Source organism: Dioscorea cayenensis, chromosome 18, assembly GCF_009730915.1.
Source record: "Dioscorea cayenensis subsp. rotundata cultivar TDr96_F1 chromosome 18, TDr96_F1_v2_PseudoChromosome.rev07_lg8_w22 25.fasta, whole genome shotgun sequence".
Taxonomy (NCBI): domain Eukaryota; kingdom Viridiplantae; phylum Streptophyta; class Magnoliopsida; order Dioscoreales; family Dioscoreaceae; genus Dioscorea; species Dioscorea cayenensis.
Window position 1 is genome coordinate 19,021,905 of NC_052488.1, and position 14,938 is coordinate 19,036,842.

General features: G+C 31.3%; 1 protein-coding gene and 1 long non-coding RNA gene across 3 annotated transcripts; both read right to left on the reverse strand.

Annotated features, from left to right (window-relative positions):
- Nucleotides 1-4,944: 4,944 nt before the first annotated feature.
- Nucleotides 4,945-8,307, reverse strand: LOC120282559 (glutamate decarboxylase-like). Of its 2 annotated transcripts, XM_039289393.1 has the most exons (8): nucleotides 8,266-8,307; nucleotides 8,107-8,189; nucleotides 6,984-7,188; nucleotides 6,689-6,889; nucleotides 6,371-6,585; nucleotides 6,028-6,281; nucleotides 5,900-5,952; nucleotides 4,945-5,810 (listed from the first exon to the last, which is right to left on the reverse strand). In XM_039289393.1, exons 3-8 carry the CDS (start codon nucleotides 7,071-7,073, stop codon nucleotides 5,307-5,309), a joined length of 1,317 nt encoding a protein of 438 aa, XP_039145327.1. In that variant the 5' UTR covers nucleotides 7,074-7,188; nucleotides 8,107-8,189; nucleotides 8,266-8,307; the 3' UTR covers nucleotides 4,945-5,306. The 2 variants fall into 2 exon arrangements, with proteins under 2 accessions (XP_039145327.1, XP_039145326.1); XM_039289392.1 differs by having other exon boundaries at nucleotides 8,107-8,306.
- Nucleotides 8,308-13,008: 4,701 nt separating this feature from the next.
- Nucleotides 13,009-14,628, reverse strand: LOC120282387. The gene is made up of 3 exons (XR_005542961.1): nucleotides 14,544-14,628; nucleotides 13,868-13,930; nucleotides 13,009-13,385 (listed from the first exon to the last, which is right to left on the reverse strand). It is a non-coding gene; the product is annotated as an uncharacterized LOC120282387 (long non-coding RNA).
- Between the last annotated feature and the right edge of the window lie 310 nt (nucleotides 14,629-14,938).

Consider the following 14,938-nt stretch of genomic DNA (forward strand, 5'->3'; position numbering starts at 1 on the left):
TGGTTTATAAACAAATAAGGAGATATGAGATCAGTGATGTATATTCATGGAGAAGTTTGAATGAAGTTTCTCTTCTCAAAATGGAATGAAATTGTAAATGATAATTTATATATATATATATATATATTTTAATAAAGTGGATAAATCACAATTTTTTGAGATATTTTGATGGATAATTTTATGTCTTAAAATTAATAAAACATGATCTCCTTCATATTTAGAATTTTGACAAATTAAATAGAATCAATCCTATTATGCATCTTGTTATTTTTTTCATTTTTGAGTGTGTTTTAATTTAAGAATGTGTGACAGATATGCATGTTAGAAAGAGTTTTCAGTAGACCATGTGATGGTTTGAGAAGTATTCCAACTATGACTAGTTCAATGATATTGTCGCTTCATCTTATTGTTATTTTTGTTTCTAGAGTGATTTGGTGCTTCTTCTTTTTTATTTTTTTTTTCAAGTAACCACATATTTATGGTTATTTATATCAATAGCTTATGCAACTTTAAAACAACATAAATAAATTATGTTTAGAAAAAAAATTGATCTAAAAATAATAGGCTTTCTTTAAAGCAAATTGGATTTGTGAGAACATATAAATTAATAGGAACTTGATAGCCACATATAACACAAGCCAAATCCTATGACATAGCCAATAACAAAACATCAAATTCAAGAATAAAGAAGGTGAACAGTGACATGAGCTTAAACTTATATTTTTTTTATAAAAAAGATGAAATATCATAATCCACAACCTTCTATAAAAGTTTCAAAATTAATTCATCTATTAATTATATTTATTGTACATATAAGAATGAAAATAAAACACATGGACCAAATATTATTAGTGTGAAACCTTTCAAATGAGATATGCCAAATGATAATGATAATGAAATCGAAAGAATAAAAAAGAAAAAACACCAAATTTACATATAGTTCACCCAATATGAACTCCTTCCATAGAACTACTGTAAATCTTCATTATGAGGAGAAAAATAAAATCTTTACAAGTGTTTACTCGCTCACACTCTCCATTTCATACTCAAGTACAAGCAAAAAAAAAAAAATTATTATTTTCAAGTCGCACAAGACAACTTTAAGGCTTCTTCTCAAGAGAATTATTACTTATCTTCAATTATATTTGGGATACACCGAGTGAGAGGAGAAACCCACTGTTTATAATAGGCTCAAAGCATCATATTATATATGACAATCATTCACCTTTCTTGATGCTAACTTCGTATACATGGTAATCTTATCGATCTCCTCTATTATTCATAGTAATATTTCCTACCTTGATTTCTTGATACATGTACCTTCTTGATTACTTTCTTTGATTTTCGGTGTCATGTGAAATATACTAATATTAATTACTTTTTAATTACCTCTCTTGATTACCTCTGTCAAAATATATACTCTTAATCTATTACACAAAAACTTGAGAATAACTTCTATCCAACCATCATGACATGAATGATAAAAAAATAATAAGATAAATAACTTATGTTAACCAACGGCACACGCCATTTAATTGAAACTAAGGATCATATGGACATCTCCTTTGTTAGAAAAACAAGGGCCCTTGTGGGACATAATTATAGATTTAGTGCTTGCTATCTTATCTCAGAACAACCAAAATAAAGTTCATATCATTATTTCTCAATGTAATCTTTCTTGAATAGGGTGTAATCTTTGCTTTGGGACATTTATTTATTAAATAATTAGGTTTTCTTTTGCCTTTTATAAGTCATAGTTAGTAGTTGTCTTAAGTTTAGTAACAGATAAACAAACACATTGAGATCCAAGTATAGATTCATGAAAAAAGAGTTGTATTTCTTAAGCTCTTTGCAACAGCACACCTACCACACCTAACAACTTACAAGCGTCCAAACAAGTTTCCTCTTCACATTTTATTCTAAATGCTATTTATATCCTTAATAAGTGCATATGCTTTCCAAAGCAAGAACATTAGCTCTATGAGGATTAAATAATATACCCTACAAGCTTAGGGGACAAAGTGGGTTCATCACTTCAATGCTCACTTTATGCCAACATCAAAGCGACCTTTAATTGGGTGTTCTGCAGATAAGACACTGCATTTTATGAAATTATGTAGTGGTCCTTCACATGGTCATAGAAAATTGTTGTTGGTGCAACAAGGTTTAGGGTTTACATATTAAAGAAAAATTAGGGGAAAAAGTAGAAGATGAGATCATACTTACCTTTGTCTTGTGTAGGTTTCTTTATTTTTTTTAAAAAAATTTTAGTGCATTTAACAAAAATAAAATCACCCTTAACTTATGAGCTTTATTGTTTATATAAAAAAATTATAGTATTTAAAAATATAAGAGGAAGAGTGGGAGGTAAAGTTAAATAGTGATACATAACTTATTATATACTATACTATTAATAATAGAATAACAGAACTTAGATCTCACTTAATATTGTTTTTGATATTGTATTTTTTTAACTGGTATAAATTAACAGAAAAAAAAAGAGTTTTTGATGTCAATGAAGAGAATTGTTCTGTAAAAAACTTGCATAGTTACTCTTTTCATTCTTTACAAGTTTTTTCTTTTCTTTTTTTACTTTGATTGTTAAATTAAAAACAATAGTCATATTTCAACTTTTTCTAATTAATGAGAAGTTTAATGTATATCTAAAAGAAAATTAAAAGAAATCTGTGGGTCACGAGAGAGGGGTTGTTAAGAAATATTAAAGGAGGGTGGTTATATGCAAAACAAACCTTATAAGTTTTAAATTTGAGCTGTCTGCCGATCAGGTGGTCAACCAATCTGAACAGAGTGAAATTGATTATAGATAGAAGAAAACCAACAAAATGACATCTGATTTGAAGTATAAATATCAATTTAAGCTAATATTGTTGTGAAATCTTAAGAGTGTGGGAACTTTATTAAAACTAATTTAATGGTGAGGGGCTTTGGCTTCCTTTAATTAGAGTATGCCTGACAACTGATTTTCAGTAGTAGGTACTTGAAAAGGAGAGAGTATCTCTGCTGAAAAGGATACATGCTTGGATATACAAATTATACTAACCTGATGGAATCCAACACCTCTTTTTATCATATGTTTAGTAGACTAATATGGTGTGTACCTTTCATACTTTGTTTATCTTTGTCATTTTCACTTGACACTAACATTTTCCTTTTCTTAGCCGCCTTATGCTTGATTTATTTTATTGCCCTTAAGCATGAAACTTAGTTTTTTTTTCTTAATTTTCTCTGTTTAACATATCGTCGTCATTAATTGGTCTCTAATTACCTAACATGATGGTTTAATTAATTAATAATCAATTAATTAGCTGTTATGTATTATCTGAAGTTGAAGTACCATTACATTGATGTATACATGAAGGAAAATGTCACCTTGATTGGATTAGGTGTTGGCTTTCCATCAAGAGCACTAGTCCTTGTCTTCTTTTCCAAGTGTTCTCAAACATTATCATTTGTCAAGAAATTAAGGTGCACAACTAATTCTTTTTCACCAACAAAGAAAGTGGTGCACAAGTGATTTATTGTCGTAAGAATTAAATGAATGTAGCTTTCATGAAGTAGATTGACATGAGAATTCAGAGACAAAATATAGAAAGGCATTCTTGAGAAGACTAATCAGAGGTGGTACAACTTAATAGTGGGATGAACACATTAACAATGTGAAGTGTTCTCTTTATGATTTATAGTAATTTGATTCATTTAGCATCTTTAAGTAATGTCTTAATAAAGTAAGTTTAAAAATTATATAAGGTATTGTCTTTTTCATGGTATCTCTTGATTTCTGGTACTGTTTCAGGTCTTTTACTATGATGTTATATATAGTCATGAATCATGATAGTTTATGTTTGATTTCATATTGATCAATGATGTATTTCTGTTCAATATGTCACGAAAGGAGAATATCGGTGACATGATATATATATATTTATTCGAAACTTTCCATTTCTTTGAGATTTTTTTTATCTTTGACAAAGTCATGTTTTTACACCCCCACCATTTTCTATAGACAAATCATGGTCCATCCTCAAGTCTTACCATCATGTTCTTTCTCTTCAAGTCATCCAACTTACATTGATCGCAGCAATAGTTCCATCCACTTAATCTTTGTGTTGGATGGTTAAATATACTTCAAATTAACATTGATCTTTGCTTTAATCGTATTTCATTAATTCGTCATATGTTATCAGCGATAATATTGTCGTTCTAATTAGGTTGCATTCATGTTTGAACACATAATCTTTAGGTTCATATATATATATATATATATATGCAATAGAAAACCTACCAAACCTAACCACACAACTTCCAACCAAGTTTCCTCTTCACAAGTTTATTTAAGCATTCCATCTAAATCAAATAGCTAAAATAGGTTGAACATCATGTCATAAGTGATTTAGGTAAAGAGTAGTTCCTTACACTTCATATATGGCTGATTCACCGTTCAATCTCTTCTTTCTTTAATTAATCATCTCTTAATCATGTACCCTATATATCGTCGATCCTAGTCTTCTGTTTTCAAATCTTGACAACATGTCCCATATTAATTTCTTTGATTTGGTATTAGGTGCATGAATCACAAGTTTAAAAGAACAAATGCTTTGTGATAAAATATTTATATATACAATATAAGTTTGATGTAATCCAACACCTTTTTATATATACACACACACACACACATATATATATATATATATATATCATATAGAATTAATTTTTCATTGTGACAAGTACAATGGATAACTACCATCAATTAAGATGTATTAGTGATGGAAGTGATCTGATTGTATGTTTAGAAAAAGTGAAAGGGTTTCATATGAAAGACTTATTTATATGACTCAATGGAAGTCAAGAAGCCAAATTAAGTGCAAAGCCAATTTGTTAAGCTTGATGTAGATGGACAGTGACTTTATAAACCAGACCAATAACTGACTTCAAAAGAGGAATTCTTGAGAATCAATCAAAGCCATCTGCATCAAAAGGTTAGTGAGCATTTGTCTCCTCTCTCACCTTTTTGGATTGGAAAAAGTAAAGAACCACAATAATGGAATTTCATATATTACATGAGTGCAACCAAAGTAATTTCTTTCGGCATGTCTTTTCGTCAAATTGCTATGATACCTTTAAACAAGTGTAGTAGGTGTAAATCTAACTCTATAGGTATTACTCATAAGCCTTCTTTCAGGTGCGCTACGGATAAAAGCAAGGTTGTGCTTGTACTTTCCCTTAAAATCAAATTTTTTTTCAGGCAACATGGCATTTATTATGCATATTTATTCACTTTTAACTGTTTAACAAACTCCTTTAGTCTTTACTCCCATCAAAGGAATGCTCTTATTTATTGGCACCAATTCTTTCTTCATGGTCACACTTGATGGAATGTGAAAGGTGCCATCTTCATCATCAACATTTTCACTAGGCTTCAGCTCAACTGTGAGCCAAATTGTCGGAGCTGGTGCTTCAGTCATAGAATCTAGCTCATTCAAAGAGATTTCGACATGTGAGAGGAATTTTTCAACCAATGGTCGAGCGAAATCCTCTCGTACAACAACACGAAGAACAGTTACATGGTCGGCATCAGCCGGCATTGTGTATGCCGGAACAATCCAACCATATTGCCTTAAAAGTTTGCTTAGCTTGAAAGCCAAATGCATGTCCTTCTTATTCTTGAATGAGAATGCAACCAATGGTACTCCATATTCTTTAGAAACTATATCAAACCGCCCCATTCTTTTAATCCCTTCACTTAGCATCATGGCATTTTCCATGCAGTTCTTAATCACATTCTTGTATCCCTGCATATATATATATATATATTAATTTTAATCATAAGTTAAGAGACCTCACAAAGAACCTTGAATTCTTTGATATTAATTATCCATACCTCGAAACCAAGGCGTAGAAACTGATAATATTGTGCAATAATTTGACTAGATCCTACAAAAAACACCTCATACATTTAATCGAATATTAAACTTCCAATTAAGATATATAGATATATATATACATTACCTTTAGAGAAGTTGAGAGTAAAAGTAGGTTGATCAGCTCCAAGGTAGTTAATATGGAAAATCAACTCTTCAGGCAAATATTTGCTACTCCTCCAAATCACCCATCCAACACCAGCATAAACTAAACCATATTTATGCCCACTCACATTAATACTCTTCACCAGTGGCAACCTGAAATCCCATTCAAGTTCAGGATACAAGAATGGTGCAACAAATCCCCCACTTGCAGCATCTACATGAATTGGAGTTTCCCACCTGATCACAATTACACAATATATATGAATAATACTAATAATATATGTACAGACATACATACATATATATATATATATACATATAATTACCCTGTCTTTGTATTTTTGACAGTAAGAAGATCATTGAGAAGTTTAACATCTTCAAACTCTCCATTGAGTGTTGAACCTAAGATAGCTGCAACACAGATAGTGTTCTCATCAACCATCTCCACAGCTTTCACAGGATCCATAACATAGTACCCTTCCCTTAGTTTCACTTCCTTGAGTTCCACCTCAAAGTACCTTGCAAATTTCTCCCAGCAAACCTATATAATATTCAACGCATGCATGCATGCAAGTTATAAATACAAATTAAAATTCATGAACTTAAACGTGTTAGAATTAATATATGCAAATTAATTAATTAACCTGCACATTAGCTCCAGTGACAATGTTAGGTTTGTCACAAGGCTTGCCTTGTGCTTTCCTTTTGTTTTGCCACCTTCTCTTGAATGCAAGCCCAGCTAACATTATAGCCTCTGAAGATCCCACTGTGCCAACTCCTACTGCTGCTTCTTTCTCACCAACAGGTGCATTGAATAGATGAGCTATGATATTCACACAACGATTCTATATATTTCCCCACATAAATAACAATGAAATTAATTAGTCTATGTATATATATATATGTTATATTTAGTATGGATAATTAAGCTTATCCTGCCTGAAGTTCTGTAGTGACTGGGTACTCATCCATGTCCACATAGTTCTTGTTCATGACCTCTGACATCAGTTTATCACACTCTGGTTCCATCCAAGTGGTGACAAAGGAGGCTAAGTTGAGCCTTGGGTTGCTGTCTAGTAGTAATTCGTCATGGATTATTTGGTACGCCACCTCTTTGGAATTTTGTTTCTCTTGCAATGTATATCTAGTAAATATTCAAAATAATAAATTTCTTTTGATAATAGTTTAAATGATTATGAATAATTGTAATTCAAGTTATATCTACCAAGCCGGTTGATTATGACTGTATATATAATAATTTTTATGTAAGAAAGCATAGCATACATAAGGAAAAAAAGAAAAACATGATTAATTGTTAACTAGGTTGTTTAAATGTCATACCAATTTGGTCAAATTTTAATTCAAATTTTCAGGTAATATCTAGTAATCAATTGATGATAATGACACACACATATATAATAAATTTTATGTATGAAAACATTTAAGTTTGTTCACATTACAAATCAATTTAGTCAAATTTAATGAAAATTCTCAAATAATATCTAGTTAATTATAACCTGAGTTGATGATATAATGGCATATGTAATAAATTTGAGTACGAAAACATTAAATGAATAACATGCTTATTAATTAATTTGTTCAATATTCAATGCAATTTTTCAAATAATTTCTAGCATAAGAGTTGATGGCATAATGGCATACATAATAAATTTCATTTGTGAAAAAAATTTAAAAAAAGTATTATAATTATTAATTAATTTGGTCAAATTCAATGCAAAATTTCTAAGTAATATCTAGTAAGCAAATTAGAAAACATTCAAAACATTGCAAATTCAGAAAAAGAAACATGATTGTTAACTAATTTGTTCAAATGTCATATCAATTTCGTCAAATTCAATGTAATTTTTTTCTGCAAAAAAATAAAATAAAGTAATATCTAGTAAGCAAATTAGGAAACATTCAAAACATTGCAAATTCAGAAAAAGAAGCATGATTATTAACTAATTTGTTCTAATGTCATATCAATTTCGTCAAATTCAATGTAAGTTTTTTCTGCAAAAAAAAAAAAAGACATTGAATTGTTGAAATTGGAATTACAAACCTTGGAATTGGCTCTTGAATGTATCTGGACCCAAAAATGGGACAAATTGAGGAGGATGAGGAGTCCTCCTCAAATTGATGAACCTGGGCCAACACCATATCTGCTAATGTAATGAAATGTTAACGCTTGAGAGTTTATAAAGAGAAGAAGATGAAGAACCTGAGATTCTTTTGTGCTTTGCTTGTCTTTCTTGAATGATATTGTGAAGAAGAGGGTTATATATATATATATATATATAAAGAGAGAGAGAGAGAGAGAGAGAGAGAGCTTCCAGGATCTTCTTCTTCTTTTTATAAAGTTCTTTGCTTTAAAGCAGTGTTTGTTGGCTCTTTCACTCAATCTCTTTGGAATTTCTTGTAAGTCTCATTGCTTAGTAGGTTGGTTCCTCACAATATTAACTGGTGAACTTCATTGGTGGCCTAAAATTAAGAACAAAGTTGCCAACGATCTTGACTATTATGAGATACTGGGTCGCTGATAGAGCTCTCACCGAGTGGTGAGAGTTCGATTCTCGGCGAGCAGCATTTCGGGAGTTGTGAATAGTGGTTGCATGACGGGTGGTTTCAGTACCACGCAGTGCACTGCTCCCACTTGTTCCACCGAGGCATGCATGCGTCCCCGGCTCTACAGTGGATTCGCCCCGCTCCTCTTTCCCAAAAAAAAAAATTAAGAACAAAGTTTTAATAAAAAACAAGAGCACATCACGCAGCACAACAAATGCATTTTTATTGTTTAATCTCACAATTATACTGATATGAATATTAAATTATTATTAAGTTTTTTTTATTCAAAAGAAACTGAAGGGTTGATTTTTTTTTTTTATTATTTATTTTATCCAGTCAGATTATTGATCTGAAACCATTTTAAATTCATGAACTAAAATTCCACTTTCATTGCATTCTTTTTATTTCCACTATAATGAACATGCAATTCATTCTCATGTTTTTATAAAATTAATAAAAAAATATTTTTTATTTTTCTTAAAATTTTTATAAAAATTAATAAATCACAAATTTATTAAAAAAATATAATTATAAAAGGAAAGAAGTAAGAATACAAAGTTCATTGTAAGTGAATTACAACAAATAATAAGAGACAAAGCAAACAACACTCTAGAAACAATTGGATGGGGGATTATCCATCCAAAGTGTCATAACTCGAAGATGAAGTGGAACTTATCCATAACCAAGATTGGAAGCTCGTTCATATGAAATCCCAAGAACTTAAAGTTACTTTTAATAAGGGAGATCTAGCCCTTGAGTTTGATCCTTTTGCATCATAGACAAAAAACCAAAGAATAAAAACATGTGATTAATTTTGATTATAATTATAATTGGTGGAAGTGATTTAGAATTAGAAAAATAATCACTCCATTCTAGCCAAATGTTTCAAACAATGGCCTTAATCAGGAGATCTTGTGTGGGCCCCACAGGTTTTTTTTTTAATTTAATTCATTTATTTTACATGCATGGCGGTTACGGAAAAGGAAAAGAAAAACCTTTTTTTAATCTTTATATTTTATTATGTTTTCAAAACCCTAGCCGTCGTCTCTTTGTTTCTTCCGATATAGAATCTCGTTTAGACCAAGAAAGAGGGAGAGATCTTGCCTTTTTGCTCTTCTCTTTTTCTTTTTGGTGTGGTGCCAGTGGCGATGACGGAGATAGGCCTCTTTGTCAAGGGTTGTGTCGTTATCGTTGTGAGGTAAGCGTTCTCTTCCTAGATCTAGGGTTAAGTGGTGGAGTTTTTTTTACTTCCTAGATCTTATCGTGGCATTGTTTTATTAATCTTGATCAGGGTTTGTTGTATGCCTAGCGGTTTGATTATCTCATGTTGATACTGGCTATTGCATAATGAATTTTCAACATTGATTTGCAAGTTTGTTAATGCCTCCGTTCATACTTAAATTCTTTATGTTTAAAAAAAATGATTATTCTTAATTTGATAAGAATCATATATATATATATATATATTTCTTTTAAATTCAGTTTTATTTTATTTTATTTTATTTATTATTATTATTATTATTATTATTATTATTATTATTATTTGATTTAGTGTGTTGGCTGCGTGGCGTCCACTGTTTTAGCAAATATATTCATATATATATATATATATATATTAAGTTATGGGTTCTGATGTTGTGTTCAGTGTAAAGTAATGTTGCATATATTTTGATGATATATGATGCTTTTACTTCAAGGATATGTATAGTTGTGTAGATAGAAATCCCACTGAATTTATGAAACCAAATTGGTTGAGGTTCTGTAGTCCGTTTATATTAATATATATATATATATATTATAATTGATCAATTGTTTTAGATACTGTATTTGTTTTGATTTCCTAGGAATTAGTGGAGAAGTTTTATGTATGAATAGTTAACACACACAGATTTATATATAAATATATACATGTATATGTTTATATAAATTGGATTGTTGGATGTTCTAAGTATTATGATAGTTAGGGTAGGAATTTGACCCACTGTATATTCCTGTGTATTTGTAGCATGTTTAACGTTTTAATACATTGGAATGTACTCTCAAATATAGGGTATTCTGTGGAAACCTAATTTCGTGGTGCTTGTAGTTTTGGTGTTAGCTAGTCAGGTAAGTAAACCACATATAAATACCCATATATATGTATACATTTTGACTCTTGATAAGTTGTCATTCCATTGAGTTAGTTTTATTTAATATTTATTTAATTTCTGATAGTTTGCATTTTTATTAGTTATTTAATTATTTACTTTTTGATTTATGGTTATTTAATATTTTTTTTTGTGTTGGTTATTTATATGGTTTATTCAATAGTTATTAAAGTTTAATTATTTATAATGTCAGAAGCTTGTGATCATTATAAAAATTTTCTTTGTAGTTAAATTTTTAACAAATTTCCTGATGTCATATTTTCATCCGTTATTTAAAAAGTTTCATATATGAAAATTCGGATTCATGATGTATTGTTTTTGAATTATTTTGTTTGTTTAATTCATAAATATTTGCATTTACTTGAAGTGCTGAGAAATGATTTTTTTTTTTTTGTTATTTCCAATTTTAATAATTTATTAAATTGTGTGGAATATTCTGTTAATTGATAGTTTATTATTTGATATAAATGGTTTAATTTTGTTAGAAAACGGGATCACTAAATTTTTATATTATTGTGTTGACAATGATTTTGGACCCGACATATTTTGTGATAGAAACTCGTAGTTCCAATTAACTGTGCAATAACCCTGTCACTGGGGGTTAATCACTGACCGTGTCGACACGTACGTACTTCTAACACAGAAACTATAGTTTCGCACCGTTCCGTCGGTGAAGAATAATAGCTTCTGATATTCTGGCTCGGGCCACCAAGGGTAAATAAATCTATGAGTTCTGAAATCTGACTCGGGTCACCGAGTTTAAATAAATGAGTTATGGTATTTTGTTTTGGCATTAGTTGTTTGGGGGACATATATACTTGTTATTTTGGTAAACCAAATTTGTTATGATTTATTTCTGATTTCTGGATTTCACTTTGATATTTATTCTGCCTTGTTACATTTTGTATGTTTTTTAGAAATTATTGAATTTTTGTGATCCTGATATTTTTAGTGGTTGCTTACTGGGCTCCCAAGCTTATTAAGTTGTTCTCTCTCTCTCTTTCAGATCAAGAGTAGGGTTGGGTGGTGGACAGCTTAGCGGGGTCGTTGAGCAAGTCACCGTCTAGTTATATTTCAAGTTAATAATCTTCCCTTGTTGTGGACTTAGAACTTTTTGTCTTATGTTTAATGTCATATGAGACACTTGTTACTTGTTTTTGTTGTGTTTCGAGTATTGTGCCTCTCTGTTGCTTTTGAAAGTTAATGTCTTTGTTAAACGTTGTTTTTATCTAGTGTGAGACAGTTTTTGAGGCCTTGCGTGCCTACTTGGTCATGACCTTGTAGGTATGCGGCCGTTTGTCAATGCTCCGTGTTTAGGGTGTGACATCCTATGTGTCCTTGAGCAAAGTCTCAAGGTTGGACCACAGAGAGTCTCATAATTCACCTAAAGAGCTAGGATAATCAATGAGCCTAAATATATATGACCAAAGAGGTTCCTTACGAAGGAGGTAAAAGAAAAGTGGAGGAATAGATGGTTGATAGTTTTAATTGATATGTGATAAAGCACGTAGCTAGCAGTTGGAAGTCTTACATTTCCTGATGGCAAAATTATCAAGCATAAGAACCTTGTTGTCCCAAACAACCAATTGAAAATATTGATTTTCCGAGGCAAGCTTCCTTCTAAAAAATCAAGGTCACTGGCATCATAGTTCTCCATTATCAAGGAAGTTATAAAATGGTTTAACTAAGAATATCCTGCACGTGTCTAAGCCCAAATTTTGTAGTTGCTACATGTAATCCTCGAGCAAATGCTAGAAAGGGTAGAATCACATAGACCAGGGATGTTGAAGAGGAATGAGGGAAGGAGCTCCTAAACAGTGCCCATTAGGTCCTGTAAATTTATGAAATCCTCAACCAAATATTCATCAAGAATAGCTTTTAACCTAATGGTCATGCTATAATTATCACACCCCAACCCACAGTCAGGCACATGGCAACCACCACAACGACTTAGGAAGGGACAACTATGACCTACACCCAAGTTGCTGGAAGGCCTAAACAAACCTGGATTTACAGTTAATGAACGGATAACCCAACAAATTCACCATGAACTTACCAACAAAGATACATACATGCAATCTACATTAAATGTAAAAGATCATATATAACCCAATGGATCTAGTCTATACAATGAGTTTTACATATAATAGATACAGTCCATAAAACTATACAACAAAACACTGGATGAACTGCACAACAAAAAGTTCACAGTATGCACTATTCATCCTGAGGAAAAAGATAGAAAAATAGAGTGATGAGTAATATGATTATTCAGTGAGTGGACAAGGCACATAGTTCAACAAGGACATAAATGAAACCATAAAGAACAAAATTTATAAAAACATATCCCCACATAATTCGCATATAAACGGTAGATTTATAACATCATCATGTAAAACTCATGAAAACTTTTAGGCTAGCCGCAAAGAATGTTCCCCCTTGTTACTTTATTATTTAGAATAAAACTAGGTAGCCCTCCTTGGCGTTGGCCTCTGGGAGTCGATCTCATGTGGTAACTCCGAGGGTCTTAGTCAAGTTTGGTCCCATTCAGGTTCTCTACGCGCCTCTTTGTACATGTAATATAATGGTCAACCACACTACCTCTACAAACTAGCCATGGGGACCTCCACTGCAGTGAATCACACATAGCATGTTACCATCTAGACACATAGAAAAGACCATAAATCATTGATATCTCAACCATGGAGCATAAATTTTCACATATAAAACATAATGTTTTCCATGTCATATTTTAGTGTTATCACTGATATACCATAGATTCCACATATTGGAATAGTATCCCATTGCAAAATCTAGTAAGTATCCAAACATTTCGGGAATATTATAGATCTCACAATCTCCATAGAACCATAAAAACATATATACGAAATGAATGGTTGAAAACTTGCCAAGGATTGCATATGCCATAAGGTTAAAATACATGAATGGAACTGAAATCGAGTTGGGAGAAATAACTTATATCATAACGTCAAAAAGAATCATATTCCCAACCAACTATGCTCTTAGTCAGAGTCAAGTAATACATAATACAAAATAGATATATGTACTTTTAAAGAACGATGTGCATTAATAATACTCAAATTCACTCACAACAATGAAGAGCAAATCGTTAAGCTTCCTCCACTGCCTTGTCCTTGCTCGAGGGCTCCCCGCCTAACAAATATGATAACCAAAAATACGAAAAACATGAGAAGAATACGACAACATAAATAGAGTTATAGAAATGAGAAATCAAAGCAATTCGAAGCCCTAGGTATGGAATTTCGGCATGCCAATATACTAGAGAGAAGATCACATGATGATGGTGAAGATCCAACCTCAAGAACATCGAAAGAAAAGATGCTAACTCTCGATGCTATAATAAATCAGCCATTGCTACAGTACCTGGGACCGAACTCATCAACAATCTAATGGAAGAATACCAAATTTTCACAATTGTACAATGACCAACTAAAAGATACATAAATTAACAAAACTTAGGCATCATTTTGAGCTCTTAAACACCCTTATTTTGAGCACCAAAACTTTACATAACTTCTTTGATTCAAAGGAATCTAAAGGAATGCTCAATATCATGGGGCAATGATGTAATATAAGTATTAACAACTTAAACAAGCTTCAAATAACCAAACCATTACAAAGGATTTATAAACAAGCTTCCAAGGAATGGCATGAGGGGTAAAGAACAATTTCAAGAGCTAAAAATACATTTCAACACAAGGAGATGCATACCATAACAAAATTAATGAAAAGAATGGAAACTTACCTTCTAAATTCAAAGCAAACAAAGTTGGGCAAATATGAGGAGAATATAAGCCATTAGAGTGAATAAGAGAAGACCTAGAAAGCTTAGCCTCTAAGAAACATAATTAGCTTTTAAGAGAAGGATAAGGATTTAAGGGGAAATAACCCTTTTGTCCCTATAACTTCAACATATCAACCAAAATGTCATGGATTTCAAAAAATGACTAAGTTGCCCTCATGCTTTTGAAACATGGACTAGAATGAATAAACATTTGACAAAAGACAACAATGCCCTTGTGCATTCAAGAAAAAGATATAGGTGAGTAAGTTTGGGTGATAATTATTCAAATGACCCAACTAACCCAAGAAATGTCATAAAAGCCCTCTACCCTCATAACTACCAAAGAAGAGTAATCA